Source organism: Carassius auratus, unplaced genomic scaffold, assembly GCF_003368295.1.
Source record: "Carassius auratus strain Wakin unplaced genomic scaffold, ASM336829v1 scaf_tig00036171, whole genome shotgun sequence".
NCBI lineage: Eukaryota > Metazoa > Chordata > Actinopteri > Cypriniformes > Cyprinidae > Carassius > Carassius auratus.
In genome coordinates, this window is record NW_020526290.1 from 17,089 (window position 1) to 41,159 (window position 24,071).

Below are 24,071 nucleotides of genomic sequence, written 5' to 3' on the forward strand. Positions count from 1 at the left end.
TTTGAATTTTTTTTAATTATTTCTGAGAAAAAAAATCTCTCTCAAAATACTTTGAAAAAAACTCTCAAATATATATGTTTTGCTATCAGTGTGAAAATATTTTCTCTAAAAAAAAAAAAGTGTTTCTCTCGAAACGCTTTTCTTTGCTCTTGATGCAATTTCTTGCTCTCGTGTCAGGATTTTGCTTTCACTGTGAGAATTGTGTCATGGGCGGGGCCACGTTCCTATTGGCCAGTCGGGTGAGCATCGTCTTATCTTGGGAGTCGAACTGAATCATTACACCATTGTTCGGTTCACCTGCATAGATGCCGCCTCTGCCTTATGGCTAGTTAAGTTGAGCACGGACACTCCAATGTTTGGGTAAGATGATGACACACAGCTGGCTGAGCAAGTTCAGTATCACTGAAGATTAAACATTAAAAATAGCACTCATATTAATGAATGAACGTGTATTATATTATTTGCTTGCTAATCGCTAGTAAAGCTAACCAGCCATCATGCTAGGTAAACTTGCAAACTCACCTGTTTTATACTATGTTTAAATCAAATGCCAAATTAATGTTTTGATTTAGATTTCACGCCTTATTTAGTGAGTAGTGAGCTAGTTTCTACCTTTGCACTTGCTAGCCTCAAAGCACCTGAAGAGTAACTGCTTGTTCTTACAACCTCCCGCACAACTTTCAACTAACGTTAGTATGCATGGAAGGTGGCAACCCTACAACTAGCTAACGTTAGACAGTGATTGACATACCGTTTGAAAGATTTAAAAGAAAAAATAATTACCATGACAGTACAGGCACAAACATATTTGTGGGTTGCTAATGTAAGAGTTAGTCCTAGACCTGCAATTTACCTTGTCAGCTCTAGACCTCAGCTAGATGGTAAAAAATATTTAGAATAAGCCCCGTGTAGCTGAGTTTGCGAGCTATACATGCAGTGTAGCTAAACATGTGCAACAACCATACAAAGACTATTTTAAACAAAACTAGTTGGGACACTTTCAAACGGTATATCAATCACTGCTCACTAAATAAGGCGTGAAACTATCTAAATCAAAACATTAATTTGGCATTTGATTTAAACATAGTATAAACCAGGTGAGTTTGCAAGTTTACCTAGCATGATGGCTGGTTAGCTTTACTAGCAATTAGCAAGCAAATAATATAATACACATTCATTAATATGAGTGCTATTTTTTAATGTTTAATCTTCAGTGATACTGAACTTGCTCAGCCAGCTGTGTGTCATCATCTTACCCAAACATTGGAGTGTCTGTGCTCACTGCTCAACTTAACTAGCCATAAGGCAGAGGCGGCATCTATGCAGGTGAACCGAACAATGGTGTTATGAATCAGTTCGACTCCCAAGACAAGACGATGCTCACCCGACTGGCCAATAGGAACGTGGCCCCGCCCATGACACAATTCTCACAGTGAAAGCAAAATCCTGACACGAGAGCAAGAAATTGCATCAAGAGCAAAGAAAAGCGTTTCGAGTGAAACACTTTTTTTTTTGAGAAAATATTTTCACACTGATAGCAAAAAATATATATTTGAGAGTTTTTTGAGAGAGATTTTTTTTCTCAGAAATAATTTTTAAAATTTCAAATGTATATTTTTTTATGTTCTATGAGAAAATACTTTCTCTCAAAACTTTTTTTAGTCTCAAATATTATTATTTTTTGCTATTGGCATGAAAACTTTTTCTCTCAAATATTCTTTTTTCTCTCATGAAATGTTTTTTTGCTATCAGTGTGATAACTTTTTCTCTCAAACTTTTTTTTTTCTCTCAGATCTTTTATTTTCTCGCATGTAATAAAGACACATTTCTAACTCCATATAGGTGCCCTTGAGCAAGGCATCGAACCCCCAACTGCTCCCCGGGCGCCGCAGCATAAATGGCTGCCCACTGCTCCGGGTGTGTGCTCACAGTGTGTGTGTTTGTGTTCACTGCTCTGTGTGTGTGCATTTCGGATGGGTTAAATGCAGAGCACAAATTCCGAGTATGGGTCACCATACTTGGCTGAATGTCACTTCACTCACTTTTCACTAACTTATTTAAATAGGATAGTCTTTTACAAGTTTGATAGAAAATACGTGACCCTGGACCAAAAAAAAATCTATTTTTCAAAAGTGAGATTTATACATCATCTGAATAAATAAGATGAATAAATAATCTTTCCATATGGTTTGTTAGGATCTGACAATATTTGGCAGAGATACAACTATTTGAAAATCTGAAATCTGTGAGTTGAATATTGAGAAAATCATCTTTAAAGTTGTTAAAATGAATTCTTAGCAATGCATATTACTAATTAAACATTTAGTTTATATATATTTACAGTAGGAAGTTTACAAAATATCTTCTTGGAACATGATCTTTACTTAATATCCTAATTATTTTTGGCATTAAAGAAAAAAATTTTGACCCACATTGTATGTATTTTTGGCTATTGCTACAAATATATCTCAGAGACCTAGACTGATTGTGCTCCAAGGACACATATAAAAAGTAAGAAAATATTCCATTCATTGTAATTAACAACACAAGATCCATTATACATTAAATTACATTAAATCAAGGTTTCCCAAATTGGGGTTTGTAAAGGAACTGCAGTGGGGTTTGTGAATTCAATGAAAAGCTAATAATTCATTTTATCATAAAATATTAAAAATAAATAATTTAAAAATTGCATCAATCAAAACACTTACTAACAAAATGAAATACTGTTATTTGTTTACTTGCATGCAGGGGAGGATCTACAGGGTGGCATAGGGTGGCAAATGCACCCTAAAAGAAAGCCTTGCCACCCCAGTTGGCAGCAACGAATTAAAGGTTATGGCCAATTTGAAAATTTACGAGCGCGAATCTTTCGTGATTCGTGATCCCGCTCCGAACTCCCGAACTGATTCAAATTATTTGCGATCCCCAAACTGACTCAAATGATTCGCGAACCCGCTTTGAACTCCCGAACTGACTCAAATGATTCGTGATCCCCAAACTGACTCAAATGATTCGCGAACCCGTTTTGAACTCCCGAACGGATTCGAATGATTTGCGATCCCCAAAACTGACGCAAATGATTCGCGAACCCGCTTTGAACTCCCGAACGGATTCGAATGATTTGCGATCCCCAAAACTGACGCAAATGATTCGCGAACCCGCTTTGAACTCCCGAACTGACTCAAATGATTCGCGATCCCGCTCCGAACTCCCAAACTGACTCAAATGATTCTCGATCCCCATAACTGACTCAAATGATTCGCGATCCCGCTCCGAACTCCCGAACTGACTCAATCTGCCTAGGGCACCAACTCCCAGAGGGGGCACCATCTCAGTTGCTCAAAAAAAAAAAAAAAAAAAAAACTTCCTCCATTCTCCCATCCGCGCTCGCCACCACTCGTACCTCATGTTTGCGGCTGAATAATTGATGGATGAATCCAATCCAGCGAAGAGAAAAGAAAACTAAAAGGAAAAAAAAAAAAAACAGACATCAAGTAAAATATACTTAAAAGATATACTAAAAAAATATTTTAAAGGAATATCACACATATGAATATTCTACATTTGTATTTGTGCCTATAATATTTATTTATTTATTTATTATTGTCAGCTAATAAAATCTATGCTTCAGGGACCATATTCCTATAACATCTTAGGGTAAATCTAGCTCTTGACTGGTTGAGTTAGATGGTGATTAACACTAAACAGTAGAAAATCAGTTGAGTCTCCCCAGCTGGAAATGTAATTGGATGTTAAAATCTTGTGTTTCTTATAATAAATTGACATATTGATAACACTGAACCTTTTATAATGCTCTTTACATGTTTACAATTACATGTTGATGCATACTGTATGTATTAGTGAGTGTGTGGTGCTTATGGGGTATGGTCACTTATTCCTTTTATGAACTGTTTCAAATGCAAGACATTGATTGCATGAGATTAAGTTTGTAAATGATAGCCTGTGTCCTTTTGTAGTGTGCAGTTATCACAGGGAAGTCGTGGCCTAATAGTTAGAGGGTTGGACTCCCAATCGAAGGGTTGTGGGTTCTAGTCTCGGGCCGGACGGAATTGTGGGTAGGGGGAGTGCATGTACAGTTCTCTCTCCACCTTCAATACCACGTGCCCTTGAGCAAGGCATCGGACCCCCAACTGCTCCCCGGGCGCCGCAGCATAAATGGCTGCCCACTGCTCCGGGTGTGTGCTCAAAGATTGTGTGTGTGTGTGTGTGTGTGTGTGTGTGTGTGTGTGTTCACTGCTCTGTGTGTGTGCATTTCGGATGGAGCACAAATTCTGAGTATGGGTCACCATACTTGGCTGAATGTCTCTTCACTTTCACTTTCATTCAGTATATATACGTCTGCCATATGTTGCCACCTCAAAAATTCCTGCTACCTTCTCACCACCCCATCAATATTTTTCTAGATCCACCCCTGCTTGCATGCCAGGTGTCCATTAACCAACCTCAGAGAACTGTGTACATTCAAATGTGATTTAATTATTAAAATATTTATTTTAAAATCGCAGGAGTACTTCAGGTTGGGTGAAATTTTGGGGATGCATTACATGCAAATAAGAAATAGTGTGTATGTGTCCATTTTTGAAAGACAAAAGCCTTATAAAGACACAGCAATACATGGTAAAATAACCCACTGAATGATAATGCAAATAAAAAAAATCTATGTGTTCATCAGTAGCTGAAATCAGTTGAATTTCTGTTTATTCTGTGTAGTTAAAAAATGTTTATATTTAGAATAAAATATAGATGAGTAAAATATTAAGGCCTATGATATGTATTCATTTATTTGAATGTTAAGTAAATGCTTTGATAAAAAAAAATCTAGATAGATATATCAATAGACAGAAAGACAGACAGACAGATAGATAGATGGATAGATAGATTTTACAAGCCCCTCAGTTTTTAGCATTTAATAAAAACTAAAAATCTGAAAATAACACAACAGAAATGTGGAAACATTTTTATTCATGTTACTTAGTTTAAAAAGTTTTAAAAATGCTGGGAGGTTTTGTATTAGTCGAATAGTGGGAGATTATTTGATTATTTTGGCGTTTGCTGTCGCGTTTCTGTGTCGTCATTTCCTGTCAGAGGAAGAAGACGTCATCCTTCAGACAGACGGTGAGTTGGAGCTTTATTATTTCTTAAAGAATCAAGCTGATTTCGATTTGTTTGAATGAAATCCTTCTTTTAATGAATGAGATTACAGCGAGGTTCTATTTTAATATCGCAATGACGTGATATTTAGGATAGAACGCGCGCTCTCGGTGCCTTCCAAGCACGAACTGGTATTATATATGTTTCATGAATTTAATGTGTTTATTGACTGGTGTAGTTAAAGTTGTCAGTGTTTTCAGGTTGACATTGTTTAATTGAAAAAAAAAATATATACATATATATTTTCTAGCTGTCAAGAGATACTGAAACAGACATCATGATTTATTAACACGTTATTAATCTCATGAGGACAATAGTGTCATAATGTTATAGTGACATTATATTTATATTCTTAAATTATGAGTAAATATGTAAAGTACATAGAAAGTGTTCATCTAAATCCAGCGCTTCTGCTTTTATTGAATTGTAATAAATTATATTATAAATTTTTATTACCGTATATACTTCATAAATTAGCTACTTACCATATATAGTTCAAGATTTCTGCAGAAGTAAAATAGCAATGCATAAAAGTTTTGAATATAAGAAATGTGCCGGTTTATAACTCAAATGCTTGTAGCCGTAACTCTTCTTATTTTTTCACAGAAAGCACCATCATGTCATGGATTCGAGAGCAGAAACCATCCTTTATAGAAAGACTCACTGGCAACATCCTAAAGGTGCTTTTATTGAGGAGCTTTAAAGTGAACTGAACTGAAATCATTACTTTATTAAACTCTCTTTGTGTCTCAGGCAGGACCAATGCCCAAACACGTGGCCTTCATCATGGACGGTAACCGGCGTTTCGCCCAAAAAGCACATGTGCAGAGACAGGAGGGTCACTCGCAGGGCTTTGAGAAACTGGCAGAGGTGAGTGTGCTGATAATGACAGACCGATGTGGATTCATTTAACAATATTTGCCCAATTTGAATGACCGATCGATTGACATAATTATCAATCGTTTCCTTTTAAACCAGTTTTCAGTGTCACATGATCTTCAGAAATCAGAATAATATGCTGATTTGCAGCTAAAGAAACATGTTGAAAACAGTTGTGCTGCCCAATATTTTTGTGGAATCTGTGATGCATTTAATTTTTCAGGATACTTTGTTGAATAGAACGTTCAAAAGAATATCATAAAAAAAAGAAAAAATAGAAACCTTTCATAGCATTATAAATGTCTTTACTGTCACTTTTGATCAATTTATTGCATGCATGCTGAATAACCCCCCCCCTCAAAAAAAATCGAACTGACCCCAATCTTTTGAACAGTGTATATGCACGCTCAATCTCTTTATACACACTGTTTGAACTGACTCAGACGCTGCGCTGGTGTCTACACCTGGGCATTCATGAGGTGACGGTGTATGCATTCAGCATTGAGAACTTCAAGCGCTCCAAAGAAGAGGTGGATGGTCTGATGGAGCTGGCCAGACAGAAGTTCAGCCGGCTGCTGACAGAGCAGTAAGTCACTCCTTCACAAGATCCATTGGTCTGTCTGTTGGCTGAACTAAACTCTATGCGGTCTACATGTGAATTTGTCCTAATTTCTAGGGAGAATCTGGAGAAGCATGGTGTGTGTATCCGTGTGCTGGGAGATCTGACTCTTCTGCCTGCAGATCTGCAGCAGCTCATTGCCAAAGCTGTGGTGGCAACTAAAGCACACAACAAGTAAGCACTGCATCATGCTGTTTTATTAGGTTTGACCTTCTGTTCTGTACACTGGCATGCAAAAGTTTGGGAACCCCTTGCAGAATCTGTGAAAATGTGAATCATTTTACTAAATGCTAAATGTTATTTTTTATTTAGCACTGTCCTGAGTAAGATATTGTACATAAAAGATATTAACATTTAGTCCACAAGACAAAAACATTGCTGAAATTATTAAAATGACCCCATTCATTCCATGGTTTTTAGTACTGTGTTCTGTTACCTGATGATCCTCGCCTGTCTTTCTGTTTTGTGATGGTTGTGCATGAGTTCCTTGTTTGTTCTGAACAGTTAAACTGAGCAGTGTTCTTCAGAAAAATCTTTAAGGTCCTGCAGATTCTTCAGTTTTCCAGCTTCTTTGCATATTTGAACCCTTTCCAGCAGTGACTGTATGATTTTGAGATCCATCTTTTCAGACTGAGGACAATTGAAAGACTCAAACACAACTATTTAAAAAGATTCAAACGTTCACTGATGCTCCAGAAGGAAACAAGATGCATTCAGAGCAAGGGGGTTGAAAACTTTTGTACAGGATGAAGATGTCAAAATTTTTCTTATTTTGTTGAAATATATATATTTTTTCATTTAGTTCTGCCCTTCGTAAGCAACAGAAGATACTTGTATGTTTCCTGGAACACAAATTAAGTACAATTTACTTTGATCTTAATTCATCTTGTTGCAAGGGGTTCCCAAACTTTCACATGCCACTGTAGATTTTCATCAAAATATAGACCTTTTTTTGCAATATTGCCTAGCCCTACTCAATAAACAAGTACACTTTGCACTCTATAATATACAACACTGTTCAAAAGTTTGTAACATTTTGGGGCTTTAAAAAAAAAAAAAAAAAATCTCTTCTGCTCACCTAGGCTGCATTTATTTGATAAATACAGTAAAACCAGTAAAAATGTGAAATATTATTGCAATTTCATATTTTTTATATATTTTTTTAAATGAAATTTTTTCCTAAGGTGCAAAGCTGAATTTTCAGCATCATTACTCTAGTCTTCAGTAAGCACATTTACATAACTCACAAATATCAGCTTATTAAAATAAACAGATTTCCCAGTTTACATGCACTTCAGTAACCTGACAAACCGTGTGTACTTGACTTTATGAATAAATCAGGTTATTTCCCTATAGTGATGTCAAAACAATCATTTCTGTATCTGACTCGTAGTATTCCATTCGTTGTGATGTTAAATAAAGCTTGCACCATATCAGCGGGAGACTTAGTGCTCATATATTATCCTCTCATGCACCTCGAGGTGAACCACTTCTACAGCACGAGATGACAGCACATTTTTATCATTTTCTGGGTCATGAAAGAGTCTGTGTTTGTGATCTAAGAAATCCTAATAACTTTACCCTAACGAAATCAGGGTAATAGGAAAAAAAAACTTAGTGTTGACTGGTTTATGCTTAAGCTGTTTATGACCTTACTCCGATAAAAGAAATGTGACCACATGCGTTGTCAGCTTATTAAGAATAATCAGCTTAATAATGTGCATGTAAACGCACTCAGTGTCACATGATCCTTCAGAAATCATTCTAATATGCTGCTCAAGGAATAAATCATATTATTATCAATGTTGAAAAACAGTTGTGCTGTGAAAGTTCACAAGAACGGCATTTATTTAAAATAGAAATCTTGTGACATTCTATATGTCCTCACTGTAATCTTTGGTCATGCATTAATGCATTATTATCAGTTTGTTTCAAAAGAAAAAAATAATGCCTGCAGTTTTTTGATTTTCGGTTTTAAGGCATGGTCTCTATCTGATGCAGTTGCTCTTCTCTTGTGTTGCAGGTGTTTTCTGAACGTGTGCTTTGCTTATACCTCAAGACATGAAATTGCAAATGCGGTGAAGGAAATGGCTTGGGGAGTAGAGCAGGGCCTGATAAAACCCAGGTGTGAGAAAGCAAATGATTTGCTGATTCCTAATAACAGCTGTTTTAATACCTGTATGATATTCAGATTGTGTTCTTCTCTGTGTGATTGGTCAGTGATGTGTCTGAGGTGCTCCTCGGTGAGTGTCTGTATAGCAGTAATTCTCCAAACCCAGATCTGCTCATCCGTACGTCTGGAGAAGTGCGCCTTAGTGATTTCCTACTGTGGCAGGTAATGGAGATCCCATTATTCCCAGTATCTTTCCATACATTTTTCAGTTTAGATGGCAGTCTTAGTTTGATTCACTGTGGGACAATTTTTGTTTGCATCGAGTCTTTCACTATGAATATTATAAAGTGAATGTTTCCCCCAAAATGGAGATTACCTCCAGGACATTCAAGATTAGGATGAGTTTGTTTCTTCGTCAGATTTGGAGAAATGTAGCGTTGCATCACTTGCTCTGCAGTGAATGGGTGCCGTCAGAATGAGAGTCTGATAAAAACATCACAATAATCCACAGCACTCCAGTCCATCAGTTAACATCTGGAGAAGTGAAAAGCTGCATGTTTGTAAGAAATAAATCCATCAAGACATTTTTAACTTCAAAACGTTGCTCCTGTTGAGTCCATAAACCATAATATTGGTTTCTCCAGTGAAAAAGTGGTCAAGAGAGAAAATCTGCACAGATCCAAGACTGTTTTTTTATTATAAATAAGCAGCTTTTGTCTTCTCTAGATGTTAACTTATGGACTGGAGTGGTTGGAATTATGTTTTTATCAGATGTTTGGACTCTCATTCTGACGGCACCCATTCACTGCAGAGCAAGTGATGCAATGCTACATTTCTCCAAATCTGTTCAGATGAACAAACAAGTTCAGCTACATCTTGGAAGGCCTGAGGCGGAGTAAATTTTTCAGCAAACTTTCATTTTTGTGTGAACTAATTTCTTTAAGAGCTGAATAATTCACAACACTGCCTTTTAAAATGAGATTTCCCTTCAAATCAGCACTAAAGGCATGTGAAAGTCAGGCACTGGTCCTGTGGTCATTTATCTGCTTGGTCCATTGTGCATTAAGCTCATATTGCTCTTAATATTTACATTCCCTTGCAGCTTTGAAATGATTGATGTTTTTCATATTCCTGCATCGTCTTACTCTCCACAGACCTCTTATTCCTGTCTAGTGTTCCAGTCGGTCCTGTGGCCGGAATATTCATTCTGGAATCTGTGTGAAGCTGTTTTACAGTACCAGCTGAGTTATCAATCTCTCCAGGTACGCCATAACTGTATTGTTACCCGGTTTTTATGGTGATTTACAGCTTATTACGGTAACTGCTGCATTGGTATCTGGAAACATTGGGTATCATTCTCTAACTGTGCATGAAACGGTGCTTAAAATCTGCAAACAGATGTTTTTACTCATTTAGGGGCTGCAATTATTTGTTTAAAAATACGGTAAAATCAGTAATATTGTGACATTATTATTATAATTTAAAACTACTGCTTTCTGTATGAATATCTTATAAAGTGTATTTTATTTTTGTGATGCACAGCTGAATTTTCAGCATCATGACTCCAGTCTTCAGTGTCACATGATCCTTCAGAAATCATTCTAATGTGATGATTTTCATGCTTCAGAAACATTTCTGTTTATCAATGTTAAAAACTATTATAATAATTTATAAAATGCATTAGATGCATTTATTAACATTAGAGCAAAGTTAACAACAAATATGCAGACTTTTTTTTTTTAGGAAGTTCTTCTGTCCATACAAATACAAAATAATCCATGCAATTATTATTTACTTTTTTTCAGACTATTCATGGTCATAAATGCTGCTTAGATAAAAAAAAAAAAAAAACCTTATTGTAAGAATTAAAAAGGCATTATACTAGAAGTCTGAACATTTCATGTGACATGAAGGCACAGGATATTGTCTTACAGCATGTACAGTTGTTGCTTAATGCACAAGTAAGTTTTTGTAAGCGTTACTATGATTGTTTCCCTAAATGATTTCCTTAAACATCATTTTAGGAAGTTCAGAACTTTATCTAACGTTTAATAAAGATGCAAAAGCATAAACACTATTATAATCCAATCACAAATACCGTTGCGTTCATTTTTCCATGAGTGCACATGTTGTGTGTTGCAGAAAGCTCAAGCTCTGCACAGAGAAGGCCAAGAGCTCCAGCAGATGGAAGCGGATCGCTCCTGTGTGGCTGAGCTCCTGCAGCATCGTGGGAATGGAAAGCCCTTGGATGCTCAGAGTCGACAGAAAGAACTGTTGAAGTACACCGCCGGCCGAGAGGAGAGGGTTCGCTGCTTTCTCAACGCCCTTCAGCTCAAGAGAGACACTGTCTTCAGGGATTTAAGCAGCCAGGCTGTCGTGGCGTAGCTTCCAACTCTTTGTTTACTGATCTGTAAATACTTTAGATCTGGAAGTTGTTTCACCCCGTTTTATGGGGCAGTGGATATGTATGCTTGAAATCGAAATAGAAATGAGCTTAAATAAATTCAGTTTGATTGACCCCATGGGCTGGTTTTTTTTTTTTTTAAAGAAATACTAGAAAATACAACAAAACAGGCTAAACCTGATTGATCTTACTTTTACTTTTGAGGTTTTTTGTTCTTGAAAATTCTTGAAGCAGAGAATGATTACTTCACAACTCAAATATTACTGGCCTGTTGTGAGCAAAATCGACTCAAACCGAAAGCATTTAGACAAGGAAGTTTTTTAGGAAAGAGCAAAAAAAGAAATCAGACTACAACTTTTAATTGACTACATTTTAGGTTCTACAGGTAAATTACAGTAGCAGTAAAAAGATTGAATGCATGTTTTTCATTACCTTAAAAACCTGGATCTGCTTAAATTGTGTACCTGTTACTTGTATTATTATTTTTTATTGGTGAGTTGGATCACACACACACACATATATATATATATATATATATAAATTCGAGCAGAAAGTCATGGCATTAAATTTTAAAAAATGTCTGTATTTTAGTCTTTTTACAAATATAATACAAATATCTACAAATCCTTAAATCAAGATAAATTTACTTGAGATTCAAAGTGAATTGAAAGACTTGTTTTGAGAACTAAGGACAGTAAGGGAATTTATTTATAAAGAAAGACAATTTGTTTTAATTTTTGAATGGTTGAGTTTTCTCTGTTTGCAGACATTTGTTCTCATTTTGATCATAAACTCTCTTGATTTTCATAATTTTCTCATAAAACAAGACTTAATTAATTTTGATTATCGAGTGTGTTTTGATTTAAGAATCCTAAGACAATTGCACTGGAAAACTAGACTTAAATAACTTAAAGAACATCACTTTTAAAAGTTATTTCCATGTTCTTGCAGTTGGGAGCAGAACTAAACAAGCCTTAAGCTTGATGTGAAATGAATTAAAAAGTAATAGAGATCTGTTGGTAGTTGAATTTTGAATTTTTTTTTAACTTTGAAGTGTTGCAAATACAAAACCATATAAATGAGATTATTGTGTCCAATTGAATCTTGTTGAATTCGACTTAAAAAGGTTTATAAATAAACACTGTATAATTATGTAAATAAATAATGAGTGAGCCTTTATTTATTTTTATAAAATTCCCGCTGTAATTCCATTGTTGGCCAGCAGAGGCGCCGTTCTTACCAGCACGAGCAGAGCTTCCGTCTGAGCTCTGAAACCCGAGCGGGGAATTCGGTCACTGTTGCTTTAAGAGATAAGCGACGCCCAGCGATACGTGATCGCTCTCGCAGCCAATGGCTGCACGGGATATGCAAAATCTGGTTTAAACCGGTTTCTATCTTAAATTCCAATATAAAAACTTAATAAAACATATTCAGCCGTTATTGTATTTTACGCGATACGCTGTGAGGTGTGCAGGGCGTTGCTGCTCACGAATATAATATTTACACAATTATTCAGGTTTTTAGAAATTTTTCCAGCGTTTTTCTGTAACCAAGATGCCCAAAAGAAAGGTAAGTGCACTGTGATATTTTTTTATTTTTGAAAAATCATTAATTTTGGTATTTGTGCATACGTGCCTGTATATATTTGTTTTACATTTTTTGTTGTTATCTTCTACGATCGTGTGGTTGTTGTTTTTTTAATGGCGGACAGTCGATTTTACATATTCACTGTCAGTGGGACTGTCAATCTTACCGCGCTCTGACGAAAACAATAGCAAAAAAACAAACAAACGGAAAATAAAATCAAACGGGCGTTTTAAAACCCTGTAACCTGTAATGTTGTGCATCATGTGCATTAATATTCGGATAATTATTCGCGTAAAAAAATCCGTAACATCCTGTGAGACCCGCCTGATCACTAGATAATGCAAAAGGAGGGAACTTGAGTGTCTTTGTTGAACTCCTGTTGCTGCTATAAAAATAAACCTTCAAATTTAATAAGATATTGATATTTTAACACTGCCGATGAGTGATTGTGCTTAAAGTTCTCTCACAGTTAAATCATAAAATTTCACGAGCGTATATTTTCGGTCCTAAAGTGTGTTTTATTTATTTTAATCTGTGCTAATGTTATATCGAGTCACTTCAGCTGCTTCTGTCATTGTTGATGTGCTCGAAACGTCAAGCTGCCATCTTTACAGCACCTGGGTCTTCATAAGAATAGTGCTTTACTGGTTATCCGCGCTCGGACTGCGTGTAAATGTTATTTTCACATCTTATTTTCGGCGTCCAAATGTGCTTTTGTGCGAGTTACAGTGGTTTCGTGAGGAAAACAAAGGGACTGTACGCCGAGGATCGCCCCTCGGTCGTTTTTAAGGCGCGTAGCGATGCAGCCAAACAAAAGGAAGCGGTCTTGCCCGCGCGCACTGACAGCCCGGATTTGAATTTGAATATGCGCGGGAAGACAGTGCTGAAATAAAGTAATCCGTTATGAAAAACAACTGCGGCTTCTCGTCTATGACGTAACGCGCGCAACTGTCACAGAAGACGGTCTTTCTGTCTCTTTTTTTTTTTTTAGTTTTTGAAGAATATGTTTTCGTTATATATATATATATATATATATATATATATATATATATATATATTTAGATTTTATATTTCTAAACCCTTTTGTTTCTTACAGATTGATGGTGAGAAGGCCGCCAAAGGCAAGGAGGAGGTTTGTCCATTTATGTAGATTTTTTAAAAATATTATATGTATTTTTTTTTTAATGTTTTACTGTTTTATGTATTATATTTATCGCTTATATAAAGTCTTATGAAACTCAACCAAAATATATTTATGTGTGTAAAAATTAATTAAATTATATTGATGTACATTTTTTGTAAATTTCTTAGCAGAAATGTATCCAGCTTGTGCTATATAAATAGCGACTTGAACTTTTTTGTTGTTTTTAGTTAACATAACATGAATTTACATCACCCATATTCACTTTAATAGACAATTAACACATTTTTTTTTTTTTTTTTTCTTCAGTGAAATATAATAATATACATTTCATATCCATTGATTATTTGGTTAGATCCTTGATTGGTATTGATTCAGTGTTATTTTTTGCAGCCAACAAGACGCTCTGCGAGGTTGTCTGCTGTAAGTTTCATTCTTGGATCATTTTATAAAATAAATAACTTTTAATGCTAAAGTTTTCATTGTCTAATTAATCTCTGAATTGATTAACAGAAACCAGCTCCTCCTAAAGCAGAGCCAAAGCCCAAAAAAGCCGCCCCTAAGGTATTTAATATGTTCCATTGACGATACAATGCCTTGCCCATCAAACGGCTAGGTTTGGTGTTTGTTATTATTTATGCACACCTGTATATTGTTGTTGGTCACACAGAAGCCAGCCAAGGGGAAGAAGGGCAGCAACCCTGCTGAAAACGGAGATGCCAAGGCAGACCAGGTCTGAAAAGCGGTTAGAAGAGAGATAAATACATAAATATCAGACCCTTAACTGCTCTGGCACAGCAACTAATTACTGGAGCGTGTAAGGTTTGGCAATTGCTCACCCAAATCGCTGTTGAACTGACTTTTCTTCATCACTCTCTTCTAGGCACAAAAGGTTGACGCCACTGGCGATGCTAAATGAGAAGATAACCGGTGTCTGATCCTTCTATGTACTTGGTGACTGTACAGTTTGAAATAACTATTTTTTACCAAGTTTTATATTAAGAATTACATTTATAGTTGACTTGTTGACTCGCTTTTTATGTACTGATTGATTTGACAGGAGCTTCTGTATTTCATTCATATCCCATTTTTTAATCAAGCCGTCTATATCTTGCCAAAACAGTTAAATCTGTTGGTGAAACATACAAATTTTGTCCTAAAGTTTGTTTTATTGCTTTATCTTTCTTTCTTTCTTGGTTTATCTTTGGATTTTAAACACCAAACATTCTCAAAAGGCAGCTTAAGAGAGTTTCTAAACTGTTTTCCTAAAGGGTTTTCACCATGTTGTTAGCATTTAAACATACAAATACTGTGTTTTTAGTTTTTTTTTTCCTTCTTTTTTTAAGAAATTACAATGAAATTGTCACTAGGAGAGAAAAAAAAAGTAAATGAGGCAGCAATCTTGAGTAAATTTACTATGTGAACCTTCAATTTCTTTAGAGCTGTGTGTTCTTAGCTTGTCTTGTTTATTAAGTTATGCTCTGCAACTGTGGAAGGATATTCAATGACTCTTAAAATGCTGTTTTAAATGGTTTTGAATAAAAAAATACATAAAACTGTCCAGAAAAAAATAAATCATTCCTTGTGTGTGTGTAGTATATATATGTAAAGTATTGAATACTTAGTTCACACTTAAAATATCATTATCCAATGATAAATCATAGCAATTCACATATGCTTTTTAATAAAAGCAAAATTACAGTAAAGTGCAATTCAATGACAGTCACAATAATTAATTAAAATGCGTATTTATTTTCTTGAAACCAGTTTAAAAGTTTTTAAATGCTACGAAGCACACAGGTTGTAGTTACATTTGTTTCTGGCTAGATGTCGCTGCAGTGTAAAAATTGCGCAAAATCGATTCAAACTGTAATTAATTAACTGTCCGACAGGTGGTGCTGTTTGTTCACTAAAATAGGCAACCGTTTTTACCCTGTTGGTAGGATCAAATAACTAAAAGGCCTATAGAGTCATTGAGCTCATTAAAATACATGTTTATAAATAATCAAGTGATAACGTGCAATTTCAATTCTGTATGTAGTGCAACTCAAAACTAACCTGAAAGTAGTATTTGTAAACGCCGGTAAGAATTTGACTAATATTTTTCTAATAAATAGAGATACGACCCTTCTAAGTAGGCTATCATCCTTAAAAGTCATAAGACAAGTATTTCTTGTAATTCTATTAGTGTAGTAATTCTACTATTATTGTAATTCTGTTCTGTAGTTTCTTGTAAAACAGTATTTCTTGTAATTTCTTGAATATCACAGTGATTTTATGGTTTTATATCCTTGATATTGTAAGAGGCAAACACACCTAATAACGTTTGTGAACAGAACATACATTTCTCATCTTAAACTGTTCTGAAACATAGTAGCTGGTTTCTAGATGGACCGACTAAGAAATGTTTACAGCGTTAAATACTCATCTGCAATACGTCTATAGGACGTTTCCTATCAGATGTCAATCTGATGTTTAGGAGATGTCTTTAAGATGATTTAGAATCAGATGTTTGTGCACAGCAGATGCCTTCAGATGAAGCGATCTTTAACAGACCTCTTGCAGATGTACGTGTGCTGTTTGGGATTGTACACAAATCGGTCAAATCTGGTTTGTGGCCTAAAATCAACATTAGATCTATAAAGAGAAACATGGAAAGTTTTTACGCCTTAAACACACTGAGGCGAAAGCATCTTTCGTCAGAGGAATGTGTGCTGATAAAACAAGGACAAAAACAAATCAATTGCAAAATAAAGCCACGTTTGCACGTAAATGCCAAGTGAGATGATAACACTATGAGTAAAGCACGAGTTATTGACAATCCAACATAGCGGTTAATTATTGAATGGAAATCAATAAGAACCGGTCAACAATGTTCCAAGTGCGTCTGAAATGTAAAAAACACAACAAACCTGCAGGTTGTGTTCTAAACACAATCGTCAGTCAACTGGGGGTCTGCACGTCCACATGGGCTTGAACCTTACAGTCATTGGCTTCAACGTGTTCAGCCGAGGCCCCGCCCCCTTTTCAATCTATAGAAGGGCTTCATATATAACGTGGAGGAACATTGTGTGCCTTCAGATTTCTGGCACTCTCACCTCACTGCGGCTCGTGTCACCAGGTAAGAAGAAACACAGAGATCAACACGAGATTAAATGAGTTACATGACTGTTATGTTTGCGCAAAAACCGCAAAACTGCTTCACCGAAAATTGGGATTTTGGCTGTAAAACGTCTTTTTTATTGATATTAATATTTGCTGCTACTGGTTGTGAACATAACCAAATGCATTGCAACCATAAAGCGGGTGAGTGTATTAATTCATGCAGTGCACAAGTAGAAAAAAGTGTCAAATCAAATGTCAGATCGTCCTTGTACTTGTTTTAACTTGAACCATTTGGAAAAACTACTTTATAAGTCTGTTTATTATACACGTTATTGTTTACTTTTTTAATCGAAAGTTTGAAATTTCTTAAAATTATATGAAAAGGTTAGTTAAACTACTGTTGTAAACCTCAGGTTGATCACTGTGGATCTTCTTGTTAGTGCCAATTCATTCAGGTATTGCGAAAATAAGTAGTCTACAAAGTAAACTCTTATTGAATGCAGATTTGAAAAACTGAAATGCAGGAAAATAAGAAAGTGATCACTCTAATATTGCATGATGGTTTACTTTTCTAAAGCGTCATAATAACATTGCTAGAAATTGAGTTTTGATGGTAGGCCTGTTATTTTATACTTATTTTCACAATTTTAATTAGATCTTTGTTTATAGACAAAGTAGAGATGCCTTGCGTTAAACATTTTTTGGGTCTAAAAGTTGGTCTGAGCATAACCATATAGTGATTATAGATATAGTGGTTACATTTCTCATGCAGAAACTTTACATGACGTCAGCCACTGATCTGATTAGAACAATTATTACTTTTTGAAATGCATGCAGGTCAATTGCACATAAATGTGGGACATTTCCATTGATTGAGTGTCAGCTTCGAGACGAAATGACTCCTGCATATTTAATTCATTATTATTTTCCTGCCCTCTTGTCATTAATGTAGAAGTGTGAAAGTTGGCTGTTGGTGACTATTGTTTACATGTTTCTAGAGCTGCAGGAGGCTGAATATTCCCACTCTTCACCAGTGAAGTCTGTTTTGAATGATCGGATCACTAATGGTCAAACATCTTTGCACGTCGTGTTTAAATGCATCTCTTTTCGACAACTTATGATGTCTGATAGAGGGTCTTTTGATTTTAAAAATTTAATGTATAACTTTGACGTGTTGCTATATGGTTATAAAGTGGAAAATAAGTTAATTTTCTGTGATAAATGTGATGAGGTTTGTATATTAACTAAAATAAGGATGTGCTTCACATGATCTTGTGTGTTCATATCATGCATATAGAAGATATGCATGTGTGTTTCTGCTTTCATACAAATGTGCATTTACTGGTCATGTTAAACTGTGGATGATTGATAAACTGATTAATATGTAGCTCCAAATCATGAGTATGTTAGATGATGCAGATTGTTTTGATGACACAGAGAGCCGCTGCTGCGATGTGCATTGTTAAAGAAAGCATAGAAACTGTGCACATGCCACAAACGTGAGTGGTTAGGATGTGGGCGGAGCTTAGGCTTTGAGGAGTGGGAGTTATGCTTTTGGCTGGGAGTCTGCCCTATTGGGCCATGATGTAGCCTAGTGATGTGCAGCATCACTGATACTCCAGTCTGCTTTGGTGCCAGTGTATGAGAACAGAAGGGAAGCCCCCAGACATGGGGGCGGAGTTAAACATGGGGGCGGGGAATATGGGGAGGGGGGGGGGGGTGTTTGTTGAAGACTGAAAGAGGGGGATGTGCTACATTTGCTTTCCAAAATCAGTAATCCAGTTGGTTTTACAGGAGATTTATGTGGCTTTGTAGTTATGCATCACTGCTGTAATCATTTATTTTATTTTGTGGAGGATTATCTTTTTGTTCCTTATATGGCACAGAACAGAGCTTGATAGATTATATATATATATATATATATGTATATGTGTGTGTATATATAATTATGTTTCTGGTATAAATGGTGATTTTTCTCACATTACACATGATTCATGAAAATGTCACAGTGGAAAATATCCCATTGTCCCTAAAATATAATTCTTATTTTTCTCTTTGGTTTTGGGAATGTTCTGGACCGGTTTCATGAGATTCACCCTTGTACTTACAGTAATCAAAATCAAGAGTTAAAAGATCTTGTTCTAGATAAGAGTTGGAAGAGCATTGTTTTACTGCACATTTTTTAGATTCCACTGTTTTTGTTTTTTTTGTTTTTCTGCTTTTTTTTTTTTTTTTTGTAGGTATGGCTAAATTTTTATGGCAAGTGTCAACGAGACCGGCCTCAGAGATTCAGATCATTTTAGTTGAGCCCTTAAAATTCAGATTTAAAATCACGTAAAAAATCAACTAGGGAAAATGTGAAGGATGACTCTGAAAGTTTGATTGTTTTGAGGCTAATCGACCATGAAGTGACGAAGTAATTGATGTTCCCTGTGGCTGTTAAAACAGTCTTTATGATCTAGATTTTATGTCTGTCAGATTAATCCCATTCTGATTTTTGTTTTGAATGAGTGAGACTTTTAATGTTCTGCAATGCTTTTTACCATTTTCAATCTTATCACTTATTAAAAATAAATAAATAAACCAGAAGCCATAAGAAAACAAATTTTTCCTCACTAAAGAGAATAAATATTTCCCTTAATCACACCATGCCACCCCCTTCCAAAAAAAGAACCTTACTGAAACTCTCTCTCTCTCTCTCTCTCTCTCTCTCTCTCTCTCAACCTTTGTAACCGCAAGGTCCCAAATTATGAATATTTGAAGGCCCCCTACAGAGGCTGTGGTATTTCCTACTTTCACTGAAATCACAGTAGTGCATATTTTCATACTTATTTTTAATCATGAGAAACAAAGGACGCTCAGGTTTTACATGCATTACGTTTCCATAACTCTGTTTTATTGGCTCTTGCATGTTTCAAATTAACGCAAGTGGATGTTTACTGAAGACTGAGGAATTACGGCCATCCCTATGCAATGAGATGATCTTTTGTTACATCATACTTTGGAAAAATCTGCAATGGTGCATTTGGTAATTCAGAACAGTGAAGTGGAATAGACTTACATAACGAAAACACTGCGCACAGCCGTTTGGTCTGAGATGTAGAAGTATAACGGTGGATGAATGCGGTCACTCCATCCTCATTTGGAGGCAGGACAATGGAGTACGAAGTTGACAATATGTTGCATCTGATTTGGACTGTACGATCTTATAAAATGGTAATTGTATGCTCCCCCCTTTTTTTTAATCTCCACATGCACGCTGATTTAACACCATTCTTGTTTATCCAGATTTTTGTGGTCAAAGAAGTAAGAAAATATAAAAAATCTGACAAGTTCATAGGGTTTCAAAACCATAATATCGTGGTGGTTGGCCAGGTGGGTGTGTTCTTGTGAAAGCCAAAGAGCACATGATGCATTCTGACAGCTGTGCATCGAGAGAGATAGAGAGAGAGAGCAAGACAATCCGTATAAAAGGGCGGAGCTCCAGAGAAAACTTCCTCTTCAAGCTGCTTCTTCATTCGCTGTTCACAGTCTGGCTGGCAGTCAGTCCCCTGCATTTAAAGACCAACTTTGGCTGCTAGAAATGCTGTATTTTCTCCATGTTGATAAACTTTGAAGGTCCTGCTGGTTTTTCCATTCCAGTTGTGTTTGGACTTTGCCCTGGAGCAACTTTAACGGAGTCACTTTTCCTTTTCCTGAACAAACGTGCAATTTCAGCAAGGTTGGTAGATGCATCCCAAACATGTGTCTACCATTGCCTTCTCACTCCTTACCAGTTTTCAAGTGGTTAGTGTAGTTTTAGTTCTCTTTATCTACTTATCATGCTTTTAGAGCAGAACATTTAAAGTTATTAGTCTAAAACACTGTGTGAATCGTTCGGGGGGCTGATGAGTTGGGCTCATTGTTTTGTGGATCTGTTCTGAGTAATGCAGGCTTTGGATGGTTTCACTGATGTTTCTTATTTGGGGCAGAGTAGGTCCAGTTTAAACTAGCACAGTATGTATTTTCAGACAACAGAGTACTGTCACACGGTCGTGGTTCCCTGAAAGCAAAGTGAGATGGACTTACATTTGTTTAGGATTGTGCCTAGGGCTAGAACCGTTCCCTTTCTCTTGCATCAGCCATATTTGGTTCATGGAAAAACAAACTCTTCTAGTGTTTGCTTTTAACCCTTGCTGTTTGAAGCATGCAAAGGTGATTTTCAAGGTTTGAAAGTTTTGTCATTCATCTAATGCACAATTTAAAGTCAGAATGACAGTAAGTCATTCGTTGGTGCACTGATTATGTTCCCAATGCATTCTGGATGGGTGTTTAAATGACTCGTGCTCTCTGTTCTACAGGTTCACTCTTGGCGTTACACAACCTTCAGGATTATTTTTAAGCTGTGTTGTGCACAAATACCGCAGTGATGATCATCAGACTCGGCAGACTGACACCTGGATACTTCCGTCTCCTGCAGGTGTGCATTTGATCAAATCTTTTAACTTGGTTCAGTCTTTGAAGAATGGCTTTTTTTAGATTGCTTATTTAAATCGGTCAAATCGGAGGAACCAAATTTCCTTCAATCTTTTGAGATAAAAGTGTTTTATTGTATTATGACATCATATTGTAGCTTTCAAAACTCCACTTCCTTCCGAGTGAAAAACGGCATTTATTTAATCAAGTTTCAACGATTGTTCTGACATCAGAGACCCAACATGAACTATTCGACATTGAACTACACCCATCCGGCATTCACCATAAATGGCATCAAAATAAAGTATGATATAACTCCTTTAAAATGCATGCATATATGACGCCTACATAATGGCTTTTAATGTTAGTTGTGGACGTGTAGATCAGACTGGTGCCCACTGCATTCCTCCTGGCTAAAGCGACTGAACTCTGATTATACGAACAATGACCGTAAAGCGCTGAATGAAGGCTGTTTACACATGGGTTTAGATTCATCCCTCATGAGCTGGATGTAATTCTCATGACTTGGAATATAAAAATAGCATGAAAGCCGCAGGGGGGATCGGTAGTAAACAAGTGTCTTGATTTATCTGCTTTGACATATAAAACATTATCAGTCGTCCATCCTGAATAGGAAATGGCAAATATTGGGGTAAATGAAGCAATCATGTAAAGTATGTTTTACAAGAAAATTGTTTTTCAGTCCTCAAGATTTCTCATTTAATTAATTGTATTACTTGCCATTTCTTTGTAATTGTGCAATTTACTTGTAGTTTTTGAGTGAAGTCCGTTATTTTCAGTGTATTAAAATAATAATTTTTCATAGCATCACACCTGTTCAAAATACGGCACCTTTAATCCCTATATAGCTGCTTTTTCCATCAAGTATCTTCATTCATTGTTGTATACCTTATATCTTTTATTAAATCACACCCAAGAACATTGCAAATCATTCCTGCAGTTAAATAACCTTTGCTTACTTTCCAATTCAACAATGATATTCACAGAAATCTGGATCTTTAAGTTTGCACTGCATAAAAATTAATTCATTTCTTTAAACCGTTTCAAAAACAAACATGGTGCATTCTTACTCGTAAGCCCTGCCTAATGATTGCATACTTTAATCTTTTTTTAATCTTAAGCATTTTACTATTCTTAGACCCGTCTAAACCTGCTTGCTTTAATTGCAGGGTGATTTGTTAAATCGTCTTAATGTCACCTTCTCGAGATCATTTAAAAAATGCTGTCATGATATTGTTCAGATTTCTTATTTATCATATTGGCATTGACTCTCTTTTATCTGTTGCGCGCTTTTGATTTCAAACAGTTCTCCTCCAGCTGTCTGAACATGACTTTATTGGCCATACTATTTAATTAAATACACACAAATGAGCAGAACATTGGTCTTCATGAGGAAGTCTGATGATTGTACATAATTTCAAGAGGTTTGTCTTGTTAACCATCATCTTTTCTTGCAGAGGCAGGTAGCAGGTGAGGTTCAGGCCCCAACTCACGACCGCTTGGTCAACCAGATCGCCATGATGCTGGCCATCATGGGCCTCAGCCTGTCCTACTACAGTGCCAAACAGATGATGGAGAAGGTTCACCACGAACCCGCCCCGTGAAGATGTGCTTGGATTGACATCATCCGGAGGAGACGAAGCCTAACTGAAGATGTTCAGACTCTGTCACAGTACCTTTCTCTAACCTCCAGGGACCACACACCGCAGGACATCTGCTTAGGGGTTGCTTTAGTCTAGCTCTCAATGGGATCTGGAAGGGTTGACTTGATGCATGCATCAGAGAGTCAGTCAATAGGTTGCTTTAGGCAGAAAACTCAAGCTCCACCAATGCATGAGCAAACCAGGAGCTCAACTCTGAGTCATAATGTGTTTTAAGGTGAAGGACCTCTGTATACGAGATGTACCAAGCAACTATTGAAAGCAGGTCCAATGCACAAATCCATTTTTCCCAAAAGAAGATGCTGTTGAAGAACATCCAAAGCCTTGAGGGACTTCTAGTGAAGGTGCTGCTATACACTATACACTTTAGGAAATTTACTACACAAACAAAACTTGATATTTTGATTCTAACTTAAGTAAATATCTTCTCGTTTGTCCTGATGAATTTCTCAACTCTTTTATATGTTAATGCCGACTTTGTGTGCAATCGCATGAGTTTGAAGCAGTTTGTTTTAGTGCAACCAATCCGTAATGTTGTTTCTAAGGCTTTTTTATAATAATGTGATTTGATGCTGTATGTGTACTGTATGTTATATTTTTAAGACCCCAAGATCAAATAAAGCTGTGAATATTTTGAACAAGATCATGTTTCAAGAAGATTTAGAAGAACCTTGTGAAGTTCGTCTGACTCATCGCTGTTGATGAATTGTAATTCCCGCTGAGTCAAGTTTTACACAAACCATATGACAGGTTTTAAGTGTGCTGTTGAACAGGAAGTGGGCACAGCCTCAGGCAACGGCTTCCTCTGATGCACGCAATATTTGTCTACCAGCCTTCTGCAGCTGGCTTTATGTCTGACCCACCTACCACATTTAATAGACATCAGTTAAACATCTGAGGTGTGTCTGCTC

At 36.2% G+C, this 24,071-nt stretch overlaps 2 protein-coding genes and 1 long non-coding RNA gene across 5 annotated transcripts; all 3 read left to right on the top strand.

The window, feature by feature from the left end:
- The first annotated feature begins 4,973 nt into the window (after positions 1-4,973).
- On the top strand, positions 4,974-11,308 carry LOC113082464 (dehydrodolichyl diphosphate synthase complex subunit DHDDS). The gene is made up of 9 exons (XM_026254102.1): positions 4,974-5,139; positions 5,782-5,855; positions 5,929-6,045; positions 6,498-6,640; positions 6,731-6,847; positions 8,697-8,798; positions 8,894-9,008; positions 9,941-10,048; positions 10,929-11,308. The coding sequence occupies exons 1-9, from the start codon at positions 4,989-4,991 to the stop codon at positions 11,169-11,171; spliced, it is 1,170 nt and encodes a 389-aa protein (XP_026109887.1). The 5' UTR covers positions 4,974-4,988; the 3' UTR covers positions 11,172-11,308.
- Positions 11,309-12,549: 1,241 nt separating this feature from the next.
- Positions 12,550-15,493, top strand: LOC113082459 (non-histone chromosomal protein HMG-17-like). 2 transcript variants are annotated; one of them, XM_026254095.1, is made up of 6 exons: positions 12,550-12,759; positions 13,874-13,909; positions 14,312-14,341; positions 14,432-14,482; positions 14,589-14,651; positions 14,802-15,493. In XM_026254095.1, the coding sequence occupies exons 1-6, from the start codon at positions 12,745-12,747 to the stop codon at positions 14,835-14,837; spliced, it is 231 nt and encodes a 76-aa protein (XP_026109880.1). In that variant the 5' UTR covers positions 12,550-12,744; the 3' UTR covers positions 14,838-15,493. The 2 variants fall into 2 exon arrangements, with proteins under 2 accessions (XP_026109880.1, XP_026109878.1); XM_026254093.1 differs by lacking the exon at positions 12,550-12,759 and having other exon boundaries at positions 14,589-14,663.
- Positions 15,494-19,274: 3,781 nt separating this feature from the next.
- Positions 19,275-23,803, top strand: LOC113082461 (uncharacterized). Of its 2 annotated transcripts, XR_003282681.1 has the most exons (3): positions 19,275-20,744; positions 21,364-21,482; positions 22,957-23,803. It is a non-coding gene; the product is annotated as an uncharacterized LOC113082461 (long non-coding RNA). The 2 variants fall into 2 exon arrangements; XR_003282680.1 differs by having other exon boundaries at positions 19,278-21,482.
- Positions 23,804-24,071: the final 268 nt, after the last annotated feature.